This window comes from Acipenser ruthenus, chromosome 2, assembly GCF_902713425.1.
Source record: "Acipenser ruthenus chromosome 2, fAciRut3.2 maternal haplotype, whole genome shotgun sequence".
Lineage (NCBI taxonomy): Eukaryota > Metazoa > Chordata > Actinopteri > Acipenseriformes > Acipenseridae > Acipenser > Acipenser ruthenus.
In genome coordinates this window covers 38,975,471-38,999,674 of record NC_081190.1, presented here as the reverse complement: position 1 = coordinate 38,999,674, position 24,204 = coordinate 38,975,471, and the positions used below count along the sequence as shown (strand labels likewise).

The 24,204-nt window shown below is 36.8% G+C and overlaps 1 protein-coding gene across 1 annotated transcript; it reads left to right on the top strand.

Moving 5' to 3' along the window:
* The first annotated feature begins 4,453 nt into the window (after window positions 1-4,453).
* On the top strand, window positions 4,454-23,211 carry LOC117408294 (ran-binding protein 3-like). The gene is made up of 15 exons (XM_034013178.3): window positions 4,454-5,083; window positions 11,879-11,937; window positions 12,347-12,377; window positions 12,658-12,735; window positions 12,984-13,058; window positions 13,747-13,824; window positions 14,034-14,170; window positions 14,658-14,761; window positions 15,008-15,089; window positions 15,546-15,660; window positions 16,030-16,151; window positions 17,905-18,025; window positions 19,561-19,703; window positions 20,318-20,510; window positions 21,626-23,211. The coding sequence occupies exons 1-14, from the start codon at window positions 4,810-4,812 to the stop codon at window positions 20,480-20,482; spliced, it is 1,584 nt and encodes a 527-aa protein (XP_033869069.3). The 5' UTR covers window positions 4,454-4,809; the 3' UTR covers window positions 20,483-20,510; window positions 21,626-23,211.
* Window positions 23,212-24,204: the final 993 nt, after the last annotated feature.

Genomic DNA, 24,204 nt, shown 5'->3' with positions numbered 1-24,204 from the left:
CACAGCGGTATTTTGTACCCTTTTCATTCAGCTCATGCAATTGTGTATATAATTATACATACACAAGAAGAAGAAGAACATAAGAAAGTTTACAAACAAGAGGAGGAGACCATTTGGCCCGTAAACAGGGGAAATTGCCCTGGAAATCTGCTGTGAGTGACAGCAGGGAGAGACAACAAAAACTGCTGTGAGAGCCAGGGGGGAGAACAAAGAAATGGAGCATTCCAAAGTGTTTACGTTCAGACCACACACCCTCAGCATACTGTAGGGCTCATTCCACAGGCACTGAAACAGTGGAAATTTCCACTCAGCCACTCTGAGCATGCTCAGAAACATTAACTGTTTTAATACTGGCACCTGATTCTTTTTCAATGACATCTTAGCTGTTTGATACATATTTAAACACTGTTCTAGCCTACAAAGTGCTGAATACCTTATTCAATGCTCAAATGTTTTTTTCTCATTATTTTTTAAATATTATTTATTGTATTCACCAGTTTTAGGTATTGCAACTAAGCAGTGCATCCACTCAGAACGTGCAAACATTCCAATCGTTGACAGAGTGCATGTCTAAAATTGTGAAACGTAATCCAAGCACATGCTGTATATGATTTACTGAAATGAAACACGTCATTCATGGATAATGACTATGTAGTGAAATAAGTAAATACTGTATATATCCTTTTCATTTAGTTTTTACTTTGGTTTGGGGAACAAAATGATGAATCACGAATTTGAAATTTGAAACTGAGGCTTTCTTTTTTTTGTCTGTAAGCTGATATCCTTCAAAGCTGTCCTTCACTCAAATCTGCAGTGGAAATTTACAACACACCCACAATTCCCTTAAAGCCTGGTACTTTCTACCATAAAACAGACAGGATTATTTAGATTTCCTATGTTACTACAGCAAAAGCGTCCCGGGGGTTACAGCTGGATGTACTCTAGCAATAGAAAAATTCAAATAACCTCTTTCCCACATTCTGTATGTGAGACCTAAAAGTCTGCTCGGAATATCAGGGTAAATGCCCATCTTTTTTGTTAAAATCAACTTCAAGTGCTGGCAAGTTTAAGACTGTATTGCTTAGCTGCCATCAAAATAGCCTTGTTCAATTACTGTTTGTTCTCCCATTTTGGGCCTTTACTGTCACTCGAGACTCCAGCCCTGGTAAATTTCTGTTCTTTTTAGTTGCATAACAAAGATGTGTTTGCTTTACAACCCATTTGCTGAGCAACCTTATCACTGCCCACCCCCGCTTTTGAATGTGATTTTGTTTTTAAAATTTAATTGAAGATATGGTAAGTATACAAAAAGACCTTTTCTACCTGGTACCTCATTATTTTATATATAAAAAAATACAAGTAAAAAAAAAGGTATCACAGAATATCAAGATGTGATTAATAAAATATATACAGAGCTAAATTAAATATATATTTTTTAAAACACAATGTTATTCTCTGTAGTCGTTTATTATAAATTAAAGTTGACTTCCCACCACCACCCCTCTATTTTGTACGTGCTCCACCAATCCACATTCATTTTAAACACATTTTATGTAGGGATGGTCATGAAATGTTAAATATTTCATTGCCGAGTCCCATGCTTGTTTAACAGTGTCTACTGACATATTCCACCAAGCTGAAACATAAGATTATTGTTACTGAAGATGTTTTACCAGGACAGGCCCACTGAGTCACAAGTTCTCATTACAAGGTAAATGAAGAATTGAGGATTTAGTCAAGATAACGGTATTTTTTATCTGGCCAGACTTTTCACTGTAATTGAATTTGACCAATTACATCCAGTGATTTGCCACTTTGGAACACCTTACATGAATGGGCAATGTTTTTTGCGTTGACAGCTTGAGGCACAGCAGTGGGAATCATGTTGCCTTTAGGATCCAAAAATAACCAGTGATTGATGGAGAGAAACTATAGCTTCTTTTGGTAGTGTGACGGATATGGCAATGACACTAAAATTACTTACTTAAATGAATACAGCCTCTTTGGGGGCTACTGTGGCAACTAAATTGAAAGAAAGTTAAGGTCACCTAATACATTTCCAATGGGTGTGTGTTACATCTTCTAACCAATAGTTCAATTGTTCTGTTCCCTGGGTTTCTTTCTGTGAAGGGACTGTCACAGTGGTCTTGGAGACTGAATAAAGTTTGTCTGCTATTGTCGTCAACTGCAGGTGAAACAAAATGTACAGGCACTACCTAAGCTGTATTGAGCCTGCATCTGCTTGTATTTTGTGGTACAACAGAGCACTGTGAGACCTTGTGTTAGCCTTTATGCACACACAACTGAAAAGTAAAAGTTATTTCCATGGTTAAGTGGAAACTGGGGATTCAAATACACATTCCAAATAAGAGTGGACCAGAGCCTCCAGTCACTGTAAGTTGATGGGGCGTTTCTACCCACACTATACTGGGACACATCTCAGCCAATGCCCCAACATGGCGTTCGCAAGCAGCAGACTGTAAGGAGTGACATCCTTCAGATAACAGCATTAGGTCCTGTCTAGACATTAAAGATCATCCACAATTTCAAAACGCTCAATCGTAATGTAAATTCTTAGGTAAAACTCTAAACTGACAATGCTGATTCCTTCATCAGTGTAAAAGGGTCTGGTCTGATAGGCTGAATTCCAATACTGTCATTAAAACTCCTTATAATTAACTATTTACATAGGTTACTGACAAAAAATACACACATGGAAATGTTCCAAAGAACTGATTTCATTTGCATACAAACAAATATAAGATCATTTGGGCATTTTGTAGGACTGGGTATTATATAAGCTTGTATTATTTGGGGTTGAATTCCGATTCCACCCTGATCCCAGAGGCCTGCATTACTCAAAATGTGGAGAAAATATTGTTGATATTTGAATTTAAACATGTTTGCCAGTAAGGCTCGTTTTATACATATTTGTATTGTACTTTAACAGTATTTAAAAAAATAATGCCGTGTAAACGTGCATTCACGTTTCTTACATTGAGAAATCTGTACATGTACGTCTTTTTTTATTTTAGTATGCAGTATTATTTATTTATTTATTTATTTTATTAAAAAAAACCGCAACATACTTCTAAGACACTTGTACAAGTTCAAATGATAAATGCTAGATTTCCACCCAACAGTAAACAGTATTCAATATAAAAACATAAATACTGCACTGCCCCTTTTCTCTACGTGACTTATTACACGTCCATAGTTCCAAAGTGTATTCACATTTAAAGGAGGGGCTTCAGTATGCAGGAACAGCTCATCACAATTGGCCCATTTAGAGCGTTAGAAAAAGCTGAGAAGTGAGAAACGTCACTGCAACGAATACATAAGTTAGCTACAGCATTATATTTTTTACAGCTCTTGAAAATAAGTAAAAGTCCATTATGTAGGTCTCACATTTGCAGTTTTTTAAAGTAACACATACTATAGTAAGCATGTAGTCTTATGTTAACAAATTATATCTGATGCCATAGTAGACAATAAAAAAAATCTGTTTGTGTGGTTTACTTTCCAGTAGTCTTGGGCAAGCTAGGCCATTTCACCAAGAGAGTGCAATTGTCCCCGACCTGTCATTAACCAGGAACATACCATAATGAATGACATCATGATTTGAAACCAGTGACATGCTTTGACACTGAGGAAATGGATGCTGTCAAATGACATAAGAAGTGAAGCAGTAACATCCGGGAAGGTGTGTTTTTTTTTGTTTTGTTTTTTTTTAACCTAGAATGGTGCCAGATATAGTATAACAGATCCATGTTGCTGTCATATGAGTATCTAATGTGACATCACAAAGCAAATGGAAGCACGTGACAGGAAAGAAGTAATCTCTGTAGCTATAACCCCTTTAACTCATGCAAGTTTCTATACTCACTAATTTCTTACCTGACAAACATATCTGTCGCAGTTATGTCAAGCAATGCTTTTGAATAGGAGGGCAAGTGGAAGGTCATCCAGGAAATCCCATAAGGGTGTGTACTGTATATCATGTGAGCATTGTTTGGTGAAATGAAAACTGTAGTCCCTGACATCAAATCAGTTTATATTGTGGCGGGTGACGCGGGGGGTGCTTCATATAAGCAGTGTGTATTTATTATAGGGATGCAAACAAACTGGACTAAGGTCTAATTTTCATAAAATGCACACACTGCTAAACAGTGGAAATATGAAGTAAACAAGAAACCAAAAAGGTACTGTTGTGTGTTTGCAAGAAAAAAAAAAAGTTGACTTGAGATTGTTTAAACAGTACTTCAGAATACATTTCAATTGATAATGACATGCATTTAGTTTTGAGTACAACATTCTAATATACAGTAGCTGGGAATCACCAACGTCGTCAGAAAGATACTGTAGCAAAGCCTCGACCTCCACGTGCAATCCAGTTCAACAACGCCCATGCTTTACATATCTCCGCCCACTAATCTTTATCATTTTTTTTTTTTTTTACTGGAAAGCTGAAACGCAGTTGTAAAACCATTCAAATAGTTCATTAGAGATAAGTGTATCTTCAGGATTTTTTTTTTCTTCGTTTAATATCAGTAGATCAGAATCGGCGCTTGCGTCAAACGTGAAGAAGCGGGTTTTTAAGAAAATATTAAGGGACTAGTGTAATTGTAAAATTAGTTTCTATAGAATTTGCTATTTTTTTTTTATTGCTGTATTGCAATGGTCGTGTATGGTTTGAGTAGTGTTTTACATTTTCTAGATTAATTTGCTAAGGCATTAATGTAACCGCGTAGATCCTTTTTATTAACCAAGTCGTCATACTATACAGATTGCTACATTGTATTTTTGGATATGAGGAGCCAGCAAGTGACATCAGGAAATGCTGCTTTATATCCTGCTATCGTTCCTCTGTCTACGAACAGCTCGGCCAGCGCAGTGAGCCCTGCCACCAGAAGCAAGGCTTTTTTATCCACCACCAGGGTTAAAATTAGTCTCGGTAACACACCAAGCAGGGGTAAAACTTTACCTGCTTCTACCCACAAGAGAAGTTGTAATGTCAGGAACTCCTTCTACAGCCTACCGCGAGATCGCCAGTCGACCCACAGAGAACCCTGCTGCAGCAAAGGTAATCATTTTATTATTGTGTAATACATATACAATCATGGAAATACGTCATTGCAAAAACAAACTAAAACAGTTAGCCGGAAATAAATCCGATTACAGATTAATGTGCCCCTAATGCACCAACATTTTAATTTGGACGAATTTCCTTTAACGTTAACATTTTGCTTTCAATTAAACCAAGCTAGTTTTCTTTCTTGTCAGCACCGCAGCTCTACAGTATGTTCAGTGTTTTCATTTGTCAAACAGTTAATACTAGTGCGTAGAGAACTCGAAACACTGCTGAACTGGTGTCGCCAAACAATATTGTATATCTGATGCCCCTGAGATGCAGGCTTGTGGTTCCTAGATGATTGTTACTGTCGCTGTTGCAGGAGGGTGAACTCTTCCAGTTGCACACACTGGAACAAGATGTTTTGTCTACATTGTCGGCACATTATTGATGTCCAAAACTGACATACAATATAAACTAACCAATATGTTATTTTTTATCAACATTAACTGATCATAAAATAGTAATCGTTAGTTTATAAGAATAATGTATCAAATACTGTCAAAACGCAGTCATTGAATGATAAAAAAAAAGTAATTGGGCAATTTTAAGAGCAATATTTCAAATATTGTTAAGTTGTTAAAAAAAAAAAAAAAAAACTACAACTGTACATTACGTATGATAATATTCTGTACGCTGTACGCCAGTTTTCTAAAATGAACCACAACTTTACCGATACCCTTCCTGTATAACAAACATGGGCAGTTGGATTTGGACTATTTACAAAACAGTAGTGCTCAATTCAATGCAACTGTTTATTGTTTAACCAAGGCGAGAACCCCCTTGAGATCTGATTGGTTTTTATTGTTGCTGGTCGTCTTTTTTATTTGTTTATTTATTTTTTAATTAAAGATATTTTGGAATGAGGAATGCAAAACATAGATATGTAGTCCACAGCTGGCAATATGTTGTACTTTTGATTATGTCACTCAGGTACTGACATGGTATTTTCAAGTTTCAGAAAGTGGAGAATCATCTAGTAGAGACCTCTCCACTGGTTATTATTGGAAGCATGTTGAGTCACTCTGGTTCTGGAAGTCTCCCCATAAGACAATGTGTGTTACATCTCAGTCAGTGGAACAGGTCAGTTTAATATATGAAAGCCCTCTGTTTCCTAGTGTGTGTATATATATAATATATATATATATATATATATATATATATATATATATATATTATAATACTTTTAAAAGGTTAGCCAACATGTCTACCCTATACCATACCAGTAAATAAATGACTGAATGGAGTGTTAAGCTCTTAATATTAGCCTATTAACGCTAGTCTGTTAACAAACCTACTGTACACCGCATGGCTTAATTTACACCATTCTTTAAGTATAAGGAATACATCAACCTTGTCACTGTGTATATAGTGTAATAATACATGTTTTGTGTATAATGATTTTCTTCAAAGAGCCAAACATGTTTGCAGTCATAGTCAATGAAATAAAACACTCTGAATTCTGCTTAAGAATCGAATGCAATCACTCAAGGCCAGGCCTGGATTCATTCCACGCACAGCTGCTGCGTTCTTTAAGCTTTGTTAGGTTTGCACAGCCATGAGCTGTTGGTTTCTCACTCCCTCAAGAGCGAGCCGAGCTAGCTAGATCCGGTGCAACCTGGTCTAAACCGGTGCTTTTGAAGGGATTGAGGAAGGGCTTTGGGGCTTCCGTCTGTGCTGCAGTTAAACAAACAAAACTTTAGACAGTGTAACTGGCAGGAGATTTTTATAACATAGTCATAGCTTGCCAGAGGAAAAGTACAAGCCCATGCAAGCCAATTAAGATTATGCAAGCTTGTTTATTGCTATGGATGTGAAGTTTATGCAAAGGGAATTTGAAAGGACTAAAGACAAGTGTTAGTAAATCTTCTTTAATCTGAGAATTATATAGTTACTGATTATAAAAGGGTGTTGATTAGTTAATTTAAGAAGATGACAGATGGCTTTATTAAAAATAGAATGTTACAGTAATTAGTACAATAATGCAGGGTCTGATCATTTTAAAATGCTGTGCAACACATCATCAGCGCAATGCATTTGTTAGAAACATCTGAAAGATCAAGTTGATATGGCCTTGAAAAAACCCAGTTATCTTAAACCCCTTACACACTGGCATGCTCTACCCGGGTCGGAACCTATCTCAGTCAGGACCCGGTGTCATGCGGGTTGGCTGCAGAATTTCACACTGCGTTTGATAAAGCAGGGTTGACCTGGGTGCAAACGCAAGTAAACAATACGCGTATCAATGCCCCGGAAGCAGCTTGTTACTGACGCTTCCATCCAGGCTTCTCTGGATCGAACCATCGGCCCAAATGTTGATTAGACCAAATGTTTCTTCATCCCTGGTGCAATATGGCTCATGGTGTGTCTCAAGCAACAAAAAATATGGCTAATCAGAATAAACAAAAACGTTCCTTGCGGAAGTGAAACCTTCACGCAGACGTGGCTCTTTGTTATTTCGTCGGCCGTCATGCATATTGTCTCACTCAACCCGGGTCAAAGCGTGTCAGCCCACATCCTGAGGTGGGTCTCTGGGACCCAGGTATGACCCAGGTATGTGGTTTCACACTACGCATGATTGTGACCCGGGTAGGCAGAACCTGGGTCTGGACCCGGGTAGAAGTGCCAGTGTGAAAGGGGCTTTAAATAATGTATTCTTGTTTAGATTCACTTTGTATATAATTTTCTGTTTTTGTCATCACACCCTGGTGGATTTTTAGCATCATTAGTGGATTCAAGCATCATCGTGGCCTCAAAAGGGTACAGCTGGTATACCAACGTGTAACCAAAACTTAGGCCCTAGTAGATTTAAAAAAATAAAAAAAAAACACATCAGGAAGAAATACACATAGAACAAATCTGGTGCTTCTTGCATGCACTTTGTGCAAAGTGGTTAGTGGTGTATCAGCTGTACTTAGAGAAATACTTGAGAGCTTTACAGAGGCCACAGAAGAATACATTCATTTAGATAACTGTGATATCTCAGACCTGTACCAAGCTTGTCATTTATATATGTTACTAATAACCCTTTTTTGTCCAGTGGTGTCTTCCAAGACTTTACCGGCATTCAGTGTGTTACCAGTCTTGACAGCAGTGGCATAACTTTGCTTTCTAAAGTATGCTGGACAGTTTATGTAGCTGGGGCATATAGTAATACAATTAAAAATAATTGTATTTGTGGTTGTGAACTCTTTGGAGGGCAGGATGGGGCATTTCACAGCCACTATGAAAATAAGATCCCAATGTTCAAATACAAAAATGATAGTATTGAGACCGTAGACATTGGAAATGGTATTACAATTGAGAAATTCACAATAAAAAGAAAAGAAAAAAAACTTGTAGAAACAGTTCTTCATTACCAGACTTTGCTTTCTCCTCTTGAGAGCTTTGATTTAGTGAAGGGAATTATGCGGCCAGTTGGAAAGCTCATGAAGTCTTTCCCTTAAATGCTATGGAGGAACCTGCAAGAGAAAGCTTTAACCTGAAAAAGCTCCAACGTCATTTACTCGGTTACTTTCCATCCAGGTGTTAATCAACGTCCTTGACATTCTGCTTGTCTGCAAGTGTCATTTCTGTATGAATGACGGCAGCCACCCCTCACAGTCACAGTGTTTGCGAGGCCTGGTCTTGACAGTTCCCCTCTGCTTGACTGAATGGGCCAGACAGCTGCCTAAACCTTGGCATGTCATGGTATACAAACACAGGCCTGACCTCAACTAACTATTTGGCCTAATTTTCAAATGGAATCAAGTTTAAGACAGTTTATAGCATTCTGTTTTCATGACAACTTAAAATAAAATCCTAATCCCTGGACTACATTCTAAGTAACCAATGTCACAAACGTGGTATAACCAGGCTTGAGGTGGATCTGAATGAATAACTGTGTGTGTTGAATGACAGTGTTATGGTAGTCTGTCTGGAGCACACAAAGTTCAGTATTCATTTAGAAAGCACGGAATACAGCCCCATTTAAATGCCTATTTGGGGGGTTGTTGTTGCTGACATATTAGCCACAGTCATTATTGGCTAGGGAGTTTGTGGCCAGAAAATACAATTTATATATATGTTTTTTTTAGGAAGAAATCATATAACAGTCAAACCAAGGAAGCAATCCAAAATGCATCTAGTGTGATGATATTACCATTAAACATTAGGCAACACTTATGTCCCTGTGCTGCTTAGTTTTAAAGGTGTCTAATTGTGTCATTATGGTGAGGCAAGTCCTCTGGACTGGATTGAGCTGGTATGAATGCAAGAACCTAGTCAGCCAGTATTTTTTTTATGGGGTTATACTTTTAACAACCCACTGATTGCAGAGTTTTGTCAGAGCAGTGTTTGTTCCAGTACAGTGTGTGTTTGCAAGAGATGATTGCATAATGGTTTCTGGCACTGGAGAACGAGTCATTCACTGTTCTATTAGGAGAGGCTTGTAAACAGAATATAGTTTTAGAGCTCTGCAGAAAAGTAACATTTCAGGGATGGAAATACCGTAAGACTCCCACTGCATAGCAGTTTGATCAGTCCTGGTTTTTGCTATGAGTTTAATAAGACACAACTGGGCATGTTACCTATACACTGTGACTAATCAAGCTTGTAGTAAAACCTGGAATGGGTGAAGCTGCTATGCAATAGTAGGCTTATTTCCATCCATGCATTTCATTTTCTAAAACACTGACTGGGAAAACTGCCACAAAACAAGGTTTGCTTTTCATTCTGCTTTATTGTTTTGCGATGCAGGACTGACAAGCCGTTTTTGTCCCAGAAGGTAGGGGATTCGCCTGTTTTTCTGCCCCAGCCAGTGCTCCAGATCATTTTTTTCTGTCGGTAGTAATCACTCCCAGAAATGTGTCGGCAGTAGTAATTTTAAATTGCTTACGAACTGCAGTAGTACATTTTTGTGATAATAAAATAAGTCACGATTAGTACAATTACTTTTTTTTATTCCTAAGGTGAAATTTTGCACAGGATTCATTTACTGAATTAAATCATCAAAAATGTAGTCATAATAAACAAAAATAATGATGTTATAACTGTGCTTTACACTTTTTCTATAGCGAAGGTGTCTGTTTTCGGCCACATGTTACTTGCATTGTGTTTTGTCAGTGTTGGCAGCTGTGTATGTTCACTGAAAACGGAGAGGCATACAATTAAATTGTACAGTATATTATGATGGCAGCGCTACCAAAAATGTATTATGGTTGTTAAATTAAACGCTTATTAAAAAAAAAAAAAAAAATTGTGACCACACACAAACATTACTTGGATCAGTGGTAAAATAGAATTGCAAATATATTCACAGTCCGGAAACAAGATTAAACGCCCCATACAAAACAAATGCAGCAATTACAGTAATTAAGTCTATATGATAGCATAAACATGTACAAATGTGTAAAGTAATACTTTATGGTGTACTTATCTCCAATAGCTCATAGTATGAAAATGACAAACTGAAGCTACTGTAAACTACATTTACTTAGCTATATATTCAAACAACAACCTTTAGCAGGCACGATAATGTAACATTTAAAAACCGATGAACCTGAACCTCCTTTAGAAAATGTGTCGTTCAGTTTAGCGTCTGTACAGATCGTGCTGTGAAATCTTGTTTGTTTGTCATTCTGCATTGGAATCAATAACGAACCAACTAAATTTGGCTTCCCAATCGTGAGTTACTCTTTTTATGAGCAAGACCCCAGTATGTTACTCTTATATGTAAAACACTCTTTTCCTCTGAAATGACTGTTATTTATTAATGTATATAGTTTTTAATTGTTGCAAGAGTATTCTATCCGCTGCAGGTATTTTAAAGCGTGGTGATAAGAAAGGAGGGCATAGTTGTTATTTTCTTAATGTATACACAATCTAGACCGATATTGGTTGTGACATGAATCGCTCATTTTTCGAGTGCACCAGTAGAAGCTTCTGGCGGTCGCAGAGAAACTAAACACTTCCTTTCTGTACTACAGTTAAAGCGACATTCGTATCTGTTTTTCCACGGCTGTGCAACAATTCCTCAATATTTTTTGTGGGGTGTAAATTAATTACGACAGTACACCCCTTATCTGGAGCACTGCCAACCTTCTAGGGAAAGGTGGGAATTTGCTTGGGGAATTAGATTTTGATCACTTTTGTGACCCTTCTGCTACATGACTGAAATATGTTTTCAAGCGGTTTATCATTGCAAGTACAATTACATACTGATAAAATTCAGATCCTTGTGAAACGAAAACAAAAGTACCTGCCTAAACATGTCAACATAGCATCGCAGATGACACTACACTTTGAACAAAAATCAAAGTATGAAATGTATCATGCTTTAGAAAACAACAGATTCAACCACCTTGACCTCAGAGCTATCAGTTAGCTTTTGGCATAATCAATAATCAAAAAGTTAACCATTCCAGAACAATAACTGCCAATTATCTTGTTCTTGGATTTAGATTATGACATGCAGAGTATAGTCGTTTCCAGGCCCTAATGGATTGGACAATGTCAGTCATTTGCATCACACATAATTTACATCACAATATAATCCTCAGATGGCAGCACAACCAGGGTTCCTTCGGTAGCATGCACTGCAAACCGCCTAAGTATGGATTTAACTGGTTTGTGACTGGCTGCAGTCGGTTAATGTTTAGGGGATCATGCTGAATGAATGTCGGGCCGACGGCTAATTCCTGCAATGCTTATGTATATACTGTACATACTTGGAGATGTAGACTCACGTCTTTCCTTGTTTGCTTTCAGAGAACCCAGGGATCGCTCCTCCTGTGTTTGTTTTTCACAAGAAAGAACAAACCCTGAAGGTAATTGACGTCTGTTTTGCAAAGAAAAACACCAAGCCATTGTAATGCAGTGTTAGTATGTGGTTATTTCTCAGGGCTGTTTATTCGACACATGTTACAAAGTTAAGCAGTTGTAACAGATCAGTTTTAGTCTACAGTATTTTGATGGCATTTATTGCCATCACTGTGAGTTTTGAGTAAAACTCAGCACCATTAATTTCAGATGGTAATAATAAACAAGTGTGGTCTCTGTTTGACCTGCTTTTTAATTAAAATAAATAAAAGAGGAGTTAACCTAATTACTAAACATCAGTATTGGTAAACCATGTTTATGCTGAAATGTAAACTTTAACAAGCATTGTAAATGAACACCATTTAAATATACTTTTGTTTTGTTTTTTTGTTGTGTTGTTTTGTTGTTTTTTTGCAGAGGCCAGCTGAGGACTCCAAATATGAAAGTGGTAGGTAATGGTGTAACACCGTTAGAAAATGTGTTCCCTTTTTTTTTTTTTTTAAATACTGATTTGTAAAAAAAATATCATGAAAACCTTCTAATAACTACAGCCAGTAATGAATTACCTGTTCATGTATTGTCAGCTTCAAATTGTAAGGGTGGGGGCTATTTTTGTTAAAACATTAATATAGGCAGAGGTTTTTTAAAACAAATGCTGCATTGTCTAAAAATCCATGTTTATTTTCGTTCTTGAATATACCTGTATTTCATGTTTTAATCTCCAACAGGCCTGGGAGTCCCAGCAGAAAAACGTGGAAGATCCACTTCTTTTACCTACTCCTCTACAGCCTCACACATTCAAGCCGGTAAGATTAAGTGTTGCCTGCCAACATTTATTTAATGTTTTCTTATTTTTTATAATGAATTAAAAAAATAATAATTAAAAAAAAAAAAAAAAAAAAAAATGTAGGTTTCACAGGGCCAGTGCACTAAATTAAACATTAGGGCTGGGAGGAGCACAGCAAGACATCCTAAATACCATCTAAAGGGGCAACATAAATCAATGACCGTGACAGCGAGTTTCCTTTTAACATCTTTTGCTCTTGTGTTGCAGATTCAAACTGCAGAGATAAACGAGTGAGATCATCTTCATTTAGCTGCACTCTCTCCTTCCCTCCACAAAAGCCAGGTAGGACTGTGTAGTATTTTTACACGGGCATGTTCTACCCGAGTCAGAACCTAACCGGGTCAGGACCCAGTGTCATGTGGGTCGGCAACGTGATTTCACACTCCTTGTGATAAAGCAGGGTTGACCTGGGTGACAGACACAAGTACACAATGCGCGTATCAGTGTCCCGGATGCAGCTTGTCCAAGCTTCTCTAGATTGAGCCATCGGCCCAAATGTTGATTAGAGCAAAATTTTCTTCATCCCTCCAGCAATCTGGCTGATGCTGTCTCAATCAACAAAAACATGGCTATACAGAAATGTTCCTTGCGGAAGTAAAACCTTCACACAGGCGTTGCTGTTTGTTATTTAGTCGGCTTATGAACGGCCGTCATGCATTTTGTCTCGCTCAACCCAGATCAAAGCGTGTCAACCCATATCCTGAGGTGGGTCACTGGGATCGGGGTCAACTCGGGTACCACCCAGGTACATAGTTTCACACTACACGGGATTGTGACCCGGGTAGCCAGAACTCGGGTCTGGAACCGGGTAGGAGTGCCAGTGTGAAAGGGGCTTTAGACTGCACTCATTTTAATCATAAATCTTGTGATGTATTATTCAATGTTTGTCACAACTGATGGACTTCCTTAAAAAGGAAACAGATTAAAGATATTACTACACAAAAGGAAAATGCTTTTTTCTGTTTTGCAGTTGCAGGAAATAATGTGTTTATGCCATCAAGCTTGTTCAGCAGATTGAATGTTGACAGCAGCAGCAGCACAGAAACAGGTAAGAAATAGTTTCTGAGATGACTATTTGAACAGCGTGGATTCAGAGTCGTTGGCTTCCATTTATATGTGCACTAAAAGCATCTGAAACTGTACACCACAAACAGAGTTTATTAATTATCTAAACATATAAAGATGTTAATTTGTATGCACAGCTACAGTTTGAATGTCCTAATACACACTGGTACCTCTTTTACTTCATAAAATCAGGGCTTGTCCTTCCAAGTGTGAAACGGACTCTCCTATGGCCTGCTGTCCTCCAAGCCCCACCACTGCACAGCTTCTCTCAGTCAGTGCCCAGTGAGGAGACACCCAGCTGCTGTGTGAGTGCAGCAACAACCCCTCAGGTATTACAATGATCTCATCTCTGATTTTAATATTTAAACACTGCTTATAGATCCACGTGAGCTAATATTAAACACAAATATATAGCAAAATATAACAAATAGAATTCACCCTGAATGCTTCAAAGTACAGTATCAAAATTGACCTATATCGTATCAGTGGGTCTGAGTTTTATATAATCCTCTTTCTGCCCTATCCTGCTTTGATGGTTGTTAGATGTCAAACTATGATGATTACTTAGAATCAGCTTTACATTACCCTTTAAAACACAAACGTTTCCTTAATTAGCTACAGAGTGCAGCATTTTCTATTCCACTACTTGGGGGCAAAGTCAGTTCTCTTTGTTGTACCAGCATTTAAGATTAGTGCATTCTAGAATGGATTGTATTACCAAGCAGTAGCTTTCTGGAGCTGCGATGCAATAATTATAGCCTTGGTAGCTAAAGATAACCACTCACTGAACTAATGAATTTGACTTCTGGTTTACAGATGGTTCAGGAGCCATCAGCTTTGTCAGCACAGGATGCAGCAAGTGTAGAAATGGAATCAACATCCAACATCTTCCTTCAGCTTTCTCCAACAGTGGCAGCAAGGTAAATTATATTATTATTCAGTATATCAGAGGATGTAGTTTTCCATTGTTTTTTGTAGGTGGATTTAGGTGGTGTGTTAGCATTAAACTGTATCTCTCTCTCAATGTTAAACCATAATAAGATTTTCAGTAATACAGTTGTGTATTGTAACTTCAAAGACACATGAAATTACATTAAATGTTTTACTAGTTTTCTAACCAAGAGTTACTGAACTCTGACTACAAACAATTCAATTGTATTCTGCAGAAACCCTGCAAATCAGAAGACAACCAGAATAGATGGCAAATCAGAGTTTGTGTTTGGAGAAAATATGAGTGAAAGAGTTTTGGTAAGTGTATTATTTTCATGTTACAATACACTTTCTGTCAAAAGCAACTTATTCATGAATGTGTGTATTTGTGTTAGACAAACAACTCCAATTTTCCTTTCAGTTTAAAGAATGTAAAGAATTTTATAATATACCCTGTGGGATTATAAGATTGGAAAGTTGGAAAGACACAGGGAACTATTTAGAAACGAGTGCCAGGGAAAAGGCAGATTTTCCCAAATACATAAAACAATATGCTTTAAAACTAGCAAGAAACCGTTGTAGGTAAGAACAGTTAAATTATTGTTCTAGAAAAATGAGCGGTTGCTGTTGCATTTGTTGGTGAATATGGCCAGTGATTTAAAACCCCAGTTGCATGCAGTGTTTTTTTGTACTCTGTAAATTAGGTGTAACCAGACCTGCCAGTTACAGTAATTTAATTGTCAATGCTGTAAAATATGTTTCTTCTTTTAACAGAGCCCACTCAAAACCTCAGACTCTGACAATGAAGATAGCGAAGACGATGCATCATTAGATGAAGACTCAAGTTCTTCTGGGTCCGAACTGTCAAGCTCAGAGCCACCTTACAAAAGTAAATACTGTGGGGGAATTACACCTAAATACAGTATTTGCCCTGGCAAATATGGAGCATTTCATATTTCATGCATTATCCCAATACTTTGCGGATTTGTATTTATTAATGTTTTGTTACAATGCTGTATTTTCAGCATGTATCGCCCCATGTGGCTAAGAATGTAACAAGTCAAAACACTGTTGTAGAAGGGAAATGTAGTAGGAGCAGAAAAAGAAAAAAAACTATTTACAAATGGTTTAAAAACAAACAGCGGAATTCGTGTGTGATAATAATAAATGTAATGAAATCTACTTTACATATTAGAGGTACGCGTGTGCGTGTCTCTCTTTAATGCTGTAACTGTGTTATTGCTGTGTTACCTCCCAGCAGTGAGAAGGCAGACATTAAGAGAGTCTGCAGCCGCGTACACTGCGGCTTCCAGTAAGAGATGTCTGCTGGAGCAGGTGGAGGTCTTCACAGGGGAAGAGGAGGAGAGCAGAGTCATGCAGGTACAGTTATCCTTCATACTATCATTTTGACCTTTGAACGTTCGGAACACATTACCGAAGGAAGGTTAGAACCTTCAATGCTACTAATTTGCATAATTTACTGGTGACATCACCATAGCTACTTGTTTATATTTGATTGAAAATTCTGTTATTTTACAGGTAATGCATATAAATGAAATAAAACGCACATGTAGTTTAAAAATACGTTATATAGAATATAATTTAAATAAAAATACACATTGTTTATTTACACGTAATTGATGCTGCTTGTGATATATAAAGTAAGCTTGCATTGCAACAGCACCAACTGTAGTGGACTTAGGCAAAACACAGCTTTATTTAACAGTCATCATTCCAAGCAGGTTATCAGTCACATTTTACTATTATTAGAAATATTAATAATAATATGAACTTATGCTTGTCAAGTGACCCCGGAGATTGGTTGTGCCTCCATGATACCACAGTCGCTTGCACAGTTTGCATTACACTTTTTTTTTGGTCGTCTGGGCATTTAACAAAAAAATCCCAAACAGCAGAGGGGTTTCGAGACATTTCTTTCAATACAGCTTATGCTATACAATGCAAAGGTTTGCCTTTGGCTAACAGGAGCTGGAGGGGGAGGGGTGGACGGTGCTCAGTTTCTTAAATTAAAATTATTAGTGTTAACGTATATATTTTTTATGTTTCAAATATATTCTACCGTAGCACTTCTCTCTTACACTGTCTTGTACACGAGGTATTCATATTTTACTGAAGCACTACAACCGCTATATGTACCCCCCAGTGCTTTGCAATACTATACTCTGCTCCATACATGGTAGCGGCACCATATAGAGTTAAGTAATAATATGCATTATACAAATCAAAAGATCAAATTTTGCATGTGAGTGACATTTACTGTGTGATTTATTCACACATTGTCAAACGAGAAAAAAAAACACAGTGAATGAATGAGCCTAACGAACCTTCGAAAGTTTAAAACTACCTTTGAATTCCTGGCTAAATTATAATTATATATATATATATGTACATATATATATATATATATATATATATATATATATATATATATATATATATATATATGTACACACACACACACACTCATATACCTGTCTTATGCAGTATTCAGGGGTTCCCGTACACAAAAACAAGTACATGGTTTAGTTCAGGAACAAAAGAAAAGTCTGGTTTTAGTCATAAAACCTAATAAATAAAAGACTGGCTCGTGGGCCATAAAGTATAAACTATCAATGTTCCTGATAAACTCATGCCACCCAGGCTTTCACTCATTATTTAAACTTATGCCACACAGGCTTTTGCTTTTCATACTTTCTCCTACACACTCTCTCCCAAACAGTCATTGTTCTGCCTTTTATACCATGTGGCCAGGGGTTGATTGACAGTTAATCATTCACTCAATCACCACCTGGCCACATTCCACTTTTCACGAACACAATCATCAATCACTCCCACATTTACACAATCAAACAATGCCATCCCCACGTGGCTTTGAAAATGGCGGCCATCTTGGTTTCAGGCTGTCCCTTCACCAAGATGTCCACCAGCCGCCGATACAAATACATGAGCTATATACTCAGTGGGCTGTATACTCTTAATGCATTTAAAAACAAATCAAAGTTCCATATTATGGTCAAAATTAAATAAAAAAATGGGAAGATCTATCCCTGTTTCACAAATAGGATCTACCAGCAGCTTGGAAACCTGCATATCTCTCTTTCTCTGTTTGTAGATTACCTGCAAACTGTTTGTGTTTGAGAAATCCACTGGCTCCTGGTTGGAGAGAGGAAGGGGAGTTCTGAGGCTCAACGATATGGCCACAGAGGAAAGTGGCAACCTGCAATCTCGACTAGGTAAAGTTTCCTAATGGGAAGAATATTTATTTTTAGGTATTGTAAGGGATTGTACCGGCTTCAAGAGCGACTTCAGTACAGTTATCCCAACGAATGTATTCTTGTTTAGATTCAGTTTGTATCAGTTTCAGTTATCACATCCTGTTACTTTATTAAACTCACACATTTAATGCACTCCTAAAAGCCTCATAGAGCTCTAAGAAGTACAGTACATCAGTGGATGTGCTAAGAGAAAGAAGTGCCACATACAGCTGTTTTCACAGATCCCAATTAGCACTAATCTTGGACGACCTAATGTTAGCTTAGTTAAGGTAATCTAAGACTAGTGCAAATCAGGGTCTATGAAAACAAGCCAATAGTGCAAATGTGTTAACTCATACACAAGGCTTGAAGTTTTTGTTTTTAAACAATAAAAAACACCACAAAGGCCTATTCAGAAAATGCAGTTTTTATTTTTTTAAACCGATAAACCTGGGTTCTGGCAATGTATTTTAAATAACTTCAATCATTCATTACTCTCTTTCTACATAAAGAAAATGGCTTTCAGAAGGAGGGCAGTGTGAAAAGACATTGCTACTGACCAATTATCCATTTTTGTGGACACACATAATAGAATACACTCGTTAGTGACTGGAGTGGGCTGAAAAAACAATAACAACTCTGTAGTGTTGTAAGATTATTTTTGTTATTGTTTAGGACCAGTAATTATTTAAAAGTTAGGTTAACATTTATATTTACAAAATGTATAATACTTGTAAAATATACCAAATTAATAAAACAACATCAGTATTGTGATTAATAAAATAACAATTATAATAAATGAAAAATACTTACTGTTAAAAGGCTAATAAGTCAATTGGTTAAACTCTTCTCTTAACTTTCAGATTGCTTTGCAGTAGTATATTAGTGTTTGCCTCCTAATTGTTTGTATAAAGTTATTTAAGGGTATTGTATTCAATAAGCTTTATTGATAAACCAGGAATTGAGTTGAGAAGTTGGAAAATAATGTGTACAACATGCAAGCTGCAGTAATAAAATTGTAAGATTGTAATCTGTCAGCATCCACCTGAATTATTCATATAACCACATCCGAACCCCAACATTACAGTGTGAGAGAAACGCTGGCTGTAATAGGGCATAAAGAGAAAGCTGTTATTATTCACAATTCTCTGATTCAAAATGCATCCACAGCTCTACATTACCTGAATCCTAAATATGGACATCCTAAACCACAGTAAATTAACATCTGTATATGTATTCGTGAAACGTACATGCAATATATTATAGAAACAAAAATGTATGAGTTTGAGTGGTGTTTATTTTTAATAACCGGAAATAGCTGATTTTTGCCAAATAATGAAAATAAAAAACGAAATATTCAAGCCCTACTCATACATTAGTTAACTCTTATATTTCAAATCCATACCATGTTGCCCTTTAACAGCCTTGGAATAGCCTCTGAATAGCTGAATATGCAATGCATTAAAAAAAAAAAAAAAAAAAAGTTTTTAAAAGGATGCATTTTTGGTTTACAGTGATGAGAAACCAGGGTAACCTGAAAGTGATCCTCAACTCTAAGCTCTGGGCTCAGATGAATGTGTTCAAGCCAGCAAGGAAAAAACTGTGCTTCACTGCTACTGACCTGGAGAACCAGGTCATTCGAGTGTTCCTCATACAGGTGAGGGCTTGCAGTTCAGGTAGGGGCCCACTTGCCCTGCACCTAGTCCAGTTTTAACAAATACTGTTCTCCCTCTTCATAAGACAGACAGGGAAGTTATAAGGCGGTTTGATCATGGCTCCCATTTGCCCCGTAGTTTCATTACACAACTACTTGCATTGTCATTATAAGGTGGAACACAACTATCCCAGCATCTTAACTATGGCTCCCAACTACAGCAGTGTACCATGTTGAGATTTTTTTCCAAAATGTTAAAGTTACAGCAATCAGATTTGTAATATTTAGGATATATATTTTTAAATACAATAAAAAAAAAATGGCAAGTTATAAATTAGTAATATCTTATGTGGTATAGAGTGCTGAAGCAGTTAACAATTTTATAATAAAAAAAAAAAATGACCCTCTCTTTATAAAACTTATTGGTTATTCAAAAGTCCTGCACTAAAGAATAATTAAGAGTAATTGCTAACAGGCACATATAGAACTGCTGCTAGTGGCATTTCTTGTGGTGGAATGCTGATAGCCCCAAAATGCCTGGTCCTAAAGGGTTTAGACAATTACTATGCTGTTGATGGGCATGCCGTGACAGAAAGCCTTTGCCCTTCTCATTGCAGGCTTGTGCGAAGGAAACGGCGCGTCTCCACTTGGCTATTCACCACCGTCTGGTTGCACTGCGGAGCTGTTGTGGAGAGCAGGAAACGGAGGAGAACCTGATGGGGCTGGAGACTGAGCCACAGGCCTCTGTCCTGCACTGTGACAGTGAGGACGATGAGCGGTAGATCGCCTGCCTTGGAGGCTCAGGATCCTGTAAGGAGGCTTTCACATATATTTGTTTTTTGTCTAAAATGTTTAAAGGTATTATTGCAGCTAAAGCACATATAAGCCAATAATGCAACAACATTACATATTGTACCCCCAGAGCCAGATTGCAGCTTCACAAACAGAGACAGTAATTTCAAAGTCCCTTATGGAAACTAAAGCTTGTAATAAAACATACCTGCTGGATTTTAAACTCATTAATAAACTGTCTGAGTGAGTTGATTGGCAGTGAAGCTGTTTGAGGTGACGCTATATTTAGCCCTTTATCCCACATAGTCCTGCTCAACTTTAACACCTTTGTCTGGTAGGCGTCCTTCTTCAGTGGGATCTGTACCTTTCGGGAAACAGAAAAGACCTGTTTAACAAACTGTAAAAATACCTCACACGGTACTGGCAACAGCCTGTCCGCTGCTGCTGATCCTTTCTGAAAGGACCTTTCTGTTTTCAAGTAGATAGACGTTGGTATGTTTGTGTGCTCCTGGATAAAGGGCATGTTTTAGTAAAACAAAGCAATGTGGAAAGGGTTCTGGGAAAATTCTACTTTTGCCTTGGCTTGTCAAGTGGTTTTACAGTACATTTCTTAATGCAAATACAGTATGTAAATTATCACTGAGATGAGTGACTGATTAGAGTTGTGGCTCAGAGCAGAAGACACCTAATTTACTTGTTTTTTCAATTCAGTAACCTAAGAAAAGAAATACCAAAACGTTTGTCATATTATAACTTCGGTATGTGCAGGGTGCATAGAGTGTATTTGGTGAAAAGTCTCCCTCGCTAATATAACGTCCTAAACTTTATCTAGAATTGTATTCACTCTATAATGTTATTCTTTAGTGTTATTTTTGCAGGTTTACCGTACTTTTCTAATGGTTATACTGTGCATTTACAACGGTTTATCCTAGTTTGCCATGTTTATTAATATGCTTTACTATACATAAGAAAGTTTACAAACGAGAGGAGGCCATTCGGCCTTTACAATGCTTAGCTATGATGCACTTTATGATTTATTATATTGCTATGTATTTACTGTGAAACTTTTATAAGGTTTAACATATATAATATTATGCATCAGAAAATAACTAAAGATCTCTTGAATTTTACAGACCAGTCTAAATGGAATAGCAGCCAGGCTGGGCTCTGCACATGATCACATCACCTTGTATCTACAGAGGACTCGCTATACTGGACAGTCAAAGACAACTGCATTCCTTTCTGATCAGCTTAAACCTTCAGTCATACGTCAAAGAAAACCTTCCAGAATAGACCTCTCCATAGAACCTGCAGATACAGAATATCAAAATGTATTTCGGTCTGTGGAGCATGCTGTGGGCAGTTTGACTTCACAAGATTTAAGAAATACTCGCTTTACCGTTAACGTTACAAAAAGACCAGCTTTTACAATAACAAAAATGTACTAAGGATTTGGCATTGACACGGACATTTGTTTTATTTTTCAGCCCTCACTCTATCTCTCTCTATATATATTTGCAGTAAAGCTCAATATGTAAATGTGTTCTTCAAAATAATTCCCCTGGTTCTCACTCATCATATTGATGAGTGTGAAAGGTTGTAGTTTGCAACTCTTACAGAGGGGGAGGGATTGTGTTTGATTGTTGTTAATTATTTATTTTTCATTTCAACAAACAAGTATTTTAAAACATGAATCTTTTATATAATTGTACTATATGTACTCTGGTTAGATAACAGAGATTTCAATACAGGCAAACTGGTAAGAGGGTTAAAGATTGCTAGTGGTTTTCATTTGTAATATCACTAAAGGTGAACAAAATAGTGTTGTTGAGGTGTTTGGCTTTTGCCACAATAAAGAAATATCAATGTGAAATGCTGAGGGAGTACTGTATACAAGTACCCTGGCTAGATACAGTACTGTGATTTATCAGTGACACCTGCGCAATCTCAATTGTACTCTAATTGTTTTTTTGTGTATTTTGTATTTTTTGCATTCTGTATTGTTGGTTATCTTCGGTAAAAATAATACCTAATTTTAAAATCTGTACCAAGCATCAATTTCATATTTAATGTAATCATATATAATGTGTGTGTGAAGTGTGTATACATATATATATATATATACTTTTTATATATACTTGTTTTTGCTTTTGCTGCTAATGCAAGTTAACAAATGTGTTGCCCTGATTTTCAAATGTATACTTTTTAATAGGATCAAATGTTTATATTGGAAATAATATATATTTTTTTCTTCCAATTCTAAAGATATGTTGCCTTTAAGACATGTATTTAAGAAATGCATATATTATGCAGTGTGGCTATTTACCAAGAGACAAGACATTTAGTAATTGTTATTTTAAAATATTCTTAACAATGCAGTGTCACAAATGGGTTTAAAAACAAAACCTTGTTGATGACAAGTAGACACAGAAGCAGGTCTGTTTAGTGTAGCCGATTTTTAAGTAAAAAACTGCAGGTAAATAGAGCAGACAACAAATTCAGCTTCTTGATGACATCAAGTGAACAGCAGGGTGTGGTACATTGCAGCTTTAAATATACAGTATGTCTATTAAATAAAATGCTAGCTTTCCTGGGTCCGGTTAGACGTATCTATCGTATTAAAGTGCATTGTGAATTTTTTCTAAACTCACTTGTTTAAACTTGGCAATGTGTTCTGTCATTGTTACCTTTTTCAAGTGCATTAAAGCTGCTAAATGGATTTCTACATTTGTACAGATGTTTCTGCTTCCTTTTTGAAGTTTATAATATATTTTATTTCTTAAACAACAAAAGAAACACACACAGAGAAGTGACTAAGGCAACCGATAATTATGCTGCCTTATAAATCTGGCTGTGCAGAGCTACCCCTAATATTGAAGCATTACAGTATGTAAGCAAATACATTTTGTGTAAGAATGGGTTCATTCCTTAACCTGATCAATATCAATGAGCATTCCTAGTAAACCGAGAAACCCTAACCTTTGTCCCAAACCTAACCATTATGAAATGATAGTAAACTGTTAGTAAAATGTCTAAAGTGCTGTGATAAAGCTGATCAGCAAAGGCTTTACGTTATCAGAAATCCTAATGCTGCAGACATACAGAGTCCAGATAATATAGTGTCCAGGGGAAAGAATGACTAGGAATACAGGCTAAGGGAGGGCCTCTCTCAGGCATCAAAAGATCCAGGTCCTTATTTAGTTGTGAACATACATTTGTTAATGTTATAGGTATGTTTTACTTACTGGAAATATCCTGAGCACTTGTTACTGGGACAGAAGCCAACTTAATGTATCTTGTAATTTTGTAACACTGATCAGTCCTACCAGATAAGATTGCAGTCAGCTGATTCTTTCCCCATTAATCTTTTCCCACCTCTTATAATTCTTTAACTTTTACAGACAAAACAGCTGTTGTAGTTTAAGCTGCTTACATTAGTTTCCAGGCCCCACTTTAACATGAGATGTATATCTCAAGGGTTCGGTCCTGGTTAAATAAAAAAAAAAAAAAAAAAATGAACTTGAAAATGTGAAAATAATTGTATCCCCTGAGAATGCTAACAACCTTGTTGGCTTTTCCACTACTGGTCTTTGTTCCAACCATGTTCTAAATTGTTTAATTCAACCAATTAAACGTACATCCAGACCCTGAAATTGGTAATATATATATATATATATATATATATATATATATATATTATGTAAATGTACCT

Bases quoted from the DNA above. Each gene is read 5' to 3' on its own strand.
- LOC117408294 (XM_034013178.3), top strand. From the start codon at position 4,810: ATGAGGAGCCAGCAAGTGACATCAGGAAATGCTGCTTTATATCCTGCT. The intron at 5,084-11,878 runs GTAATCATTTTA...GTTTGCTTTCAG, and splicing joins AGAACCCTGCTGCAGCAAAG to AGAACCCAGGGATCGCTCCT. The intron at 14,171-14,657 runs GTATTACAATGA...TCTGGTTTACAG, and splicing joins GTGCAGCAACAACCCCTCAG to ATGGTTCAGGAGCCATCAGC.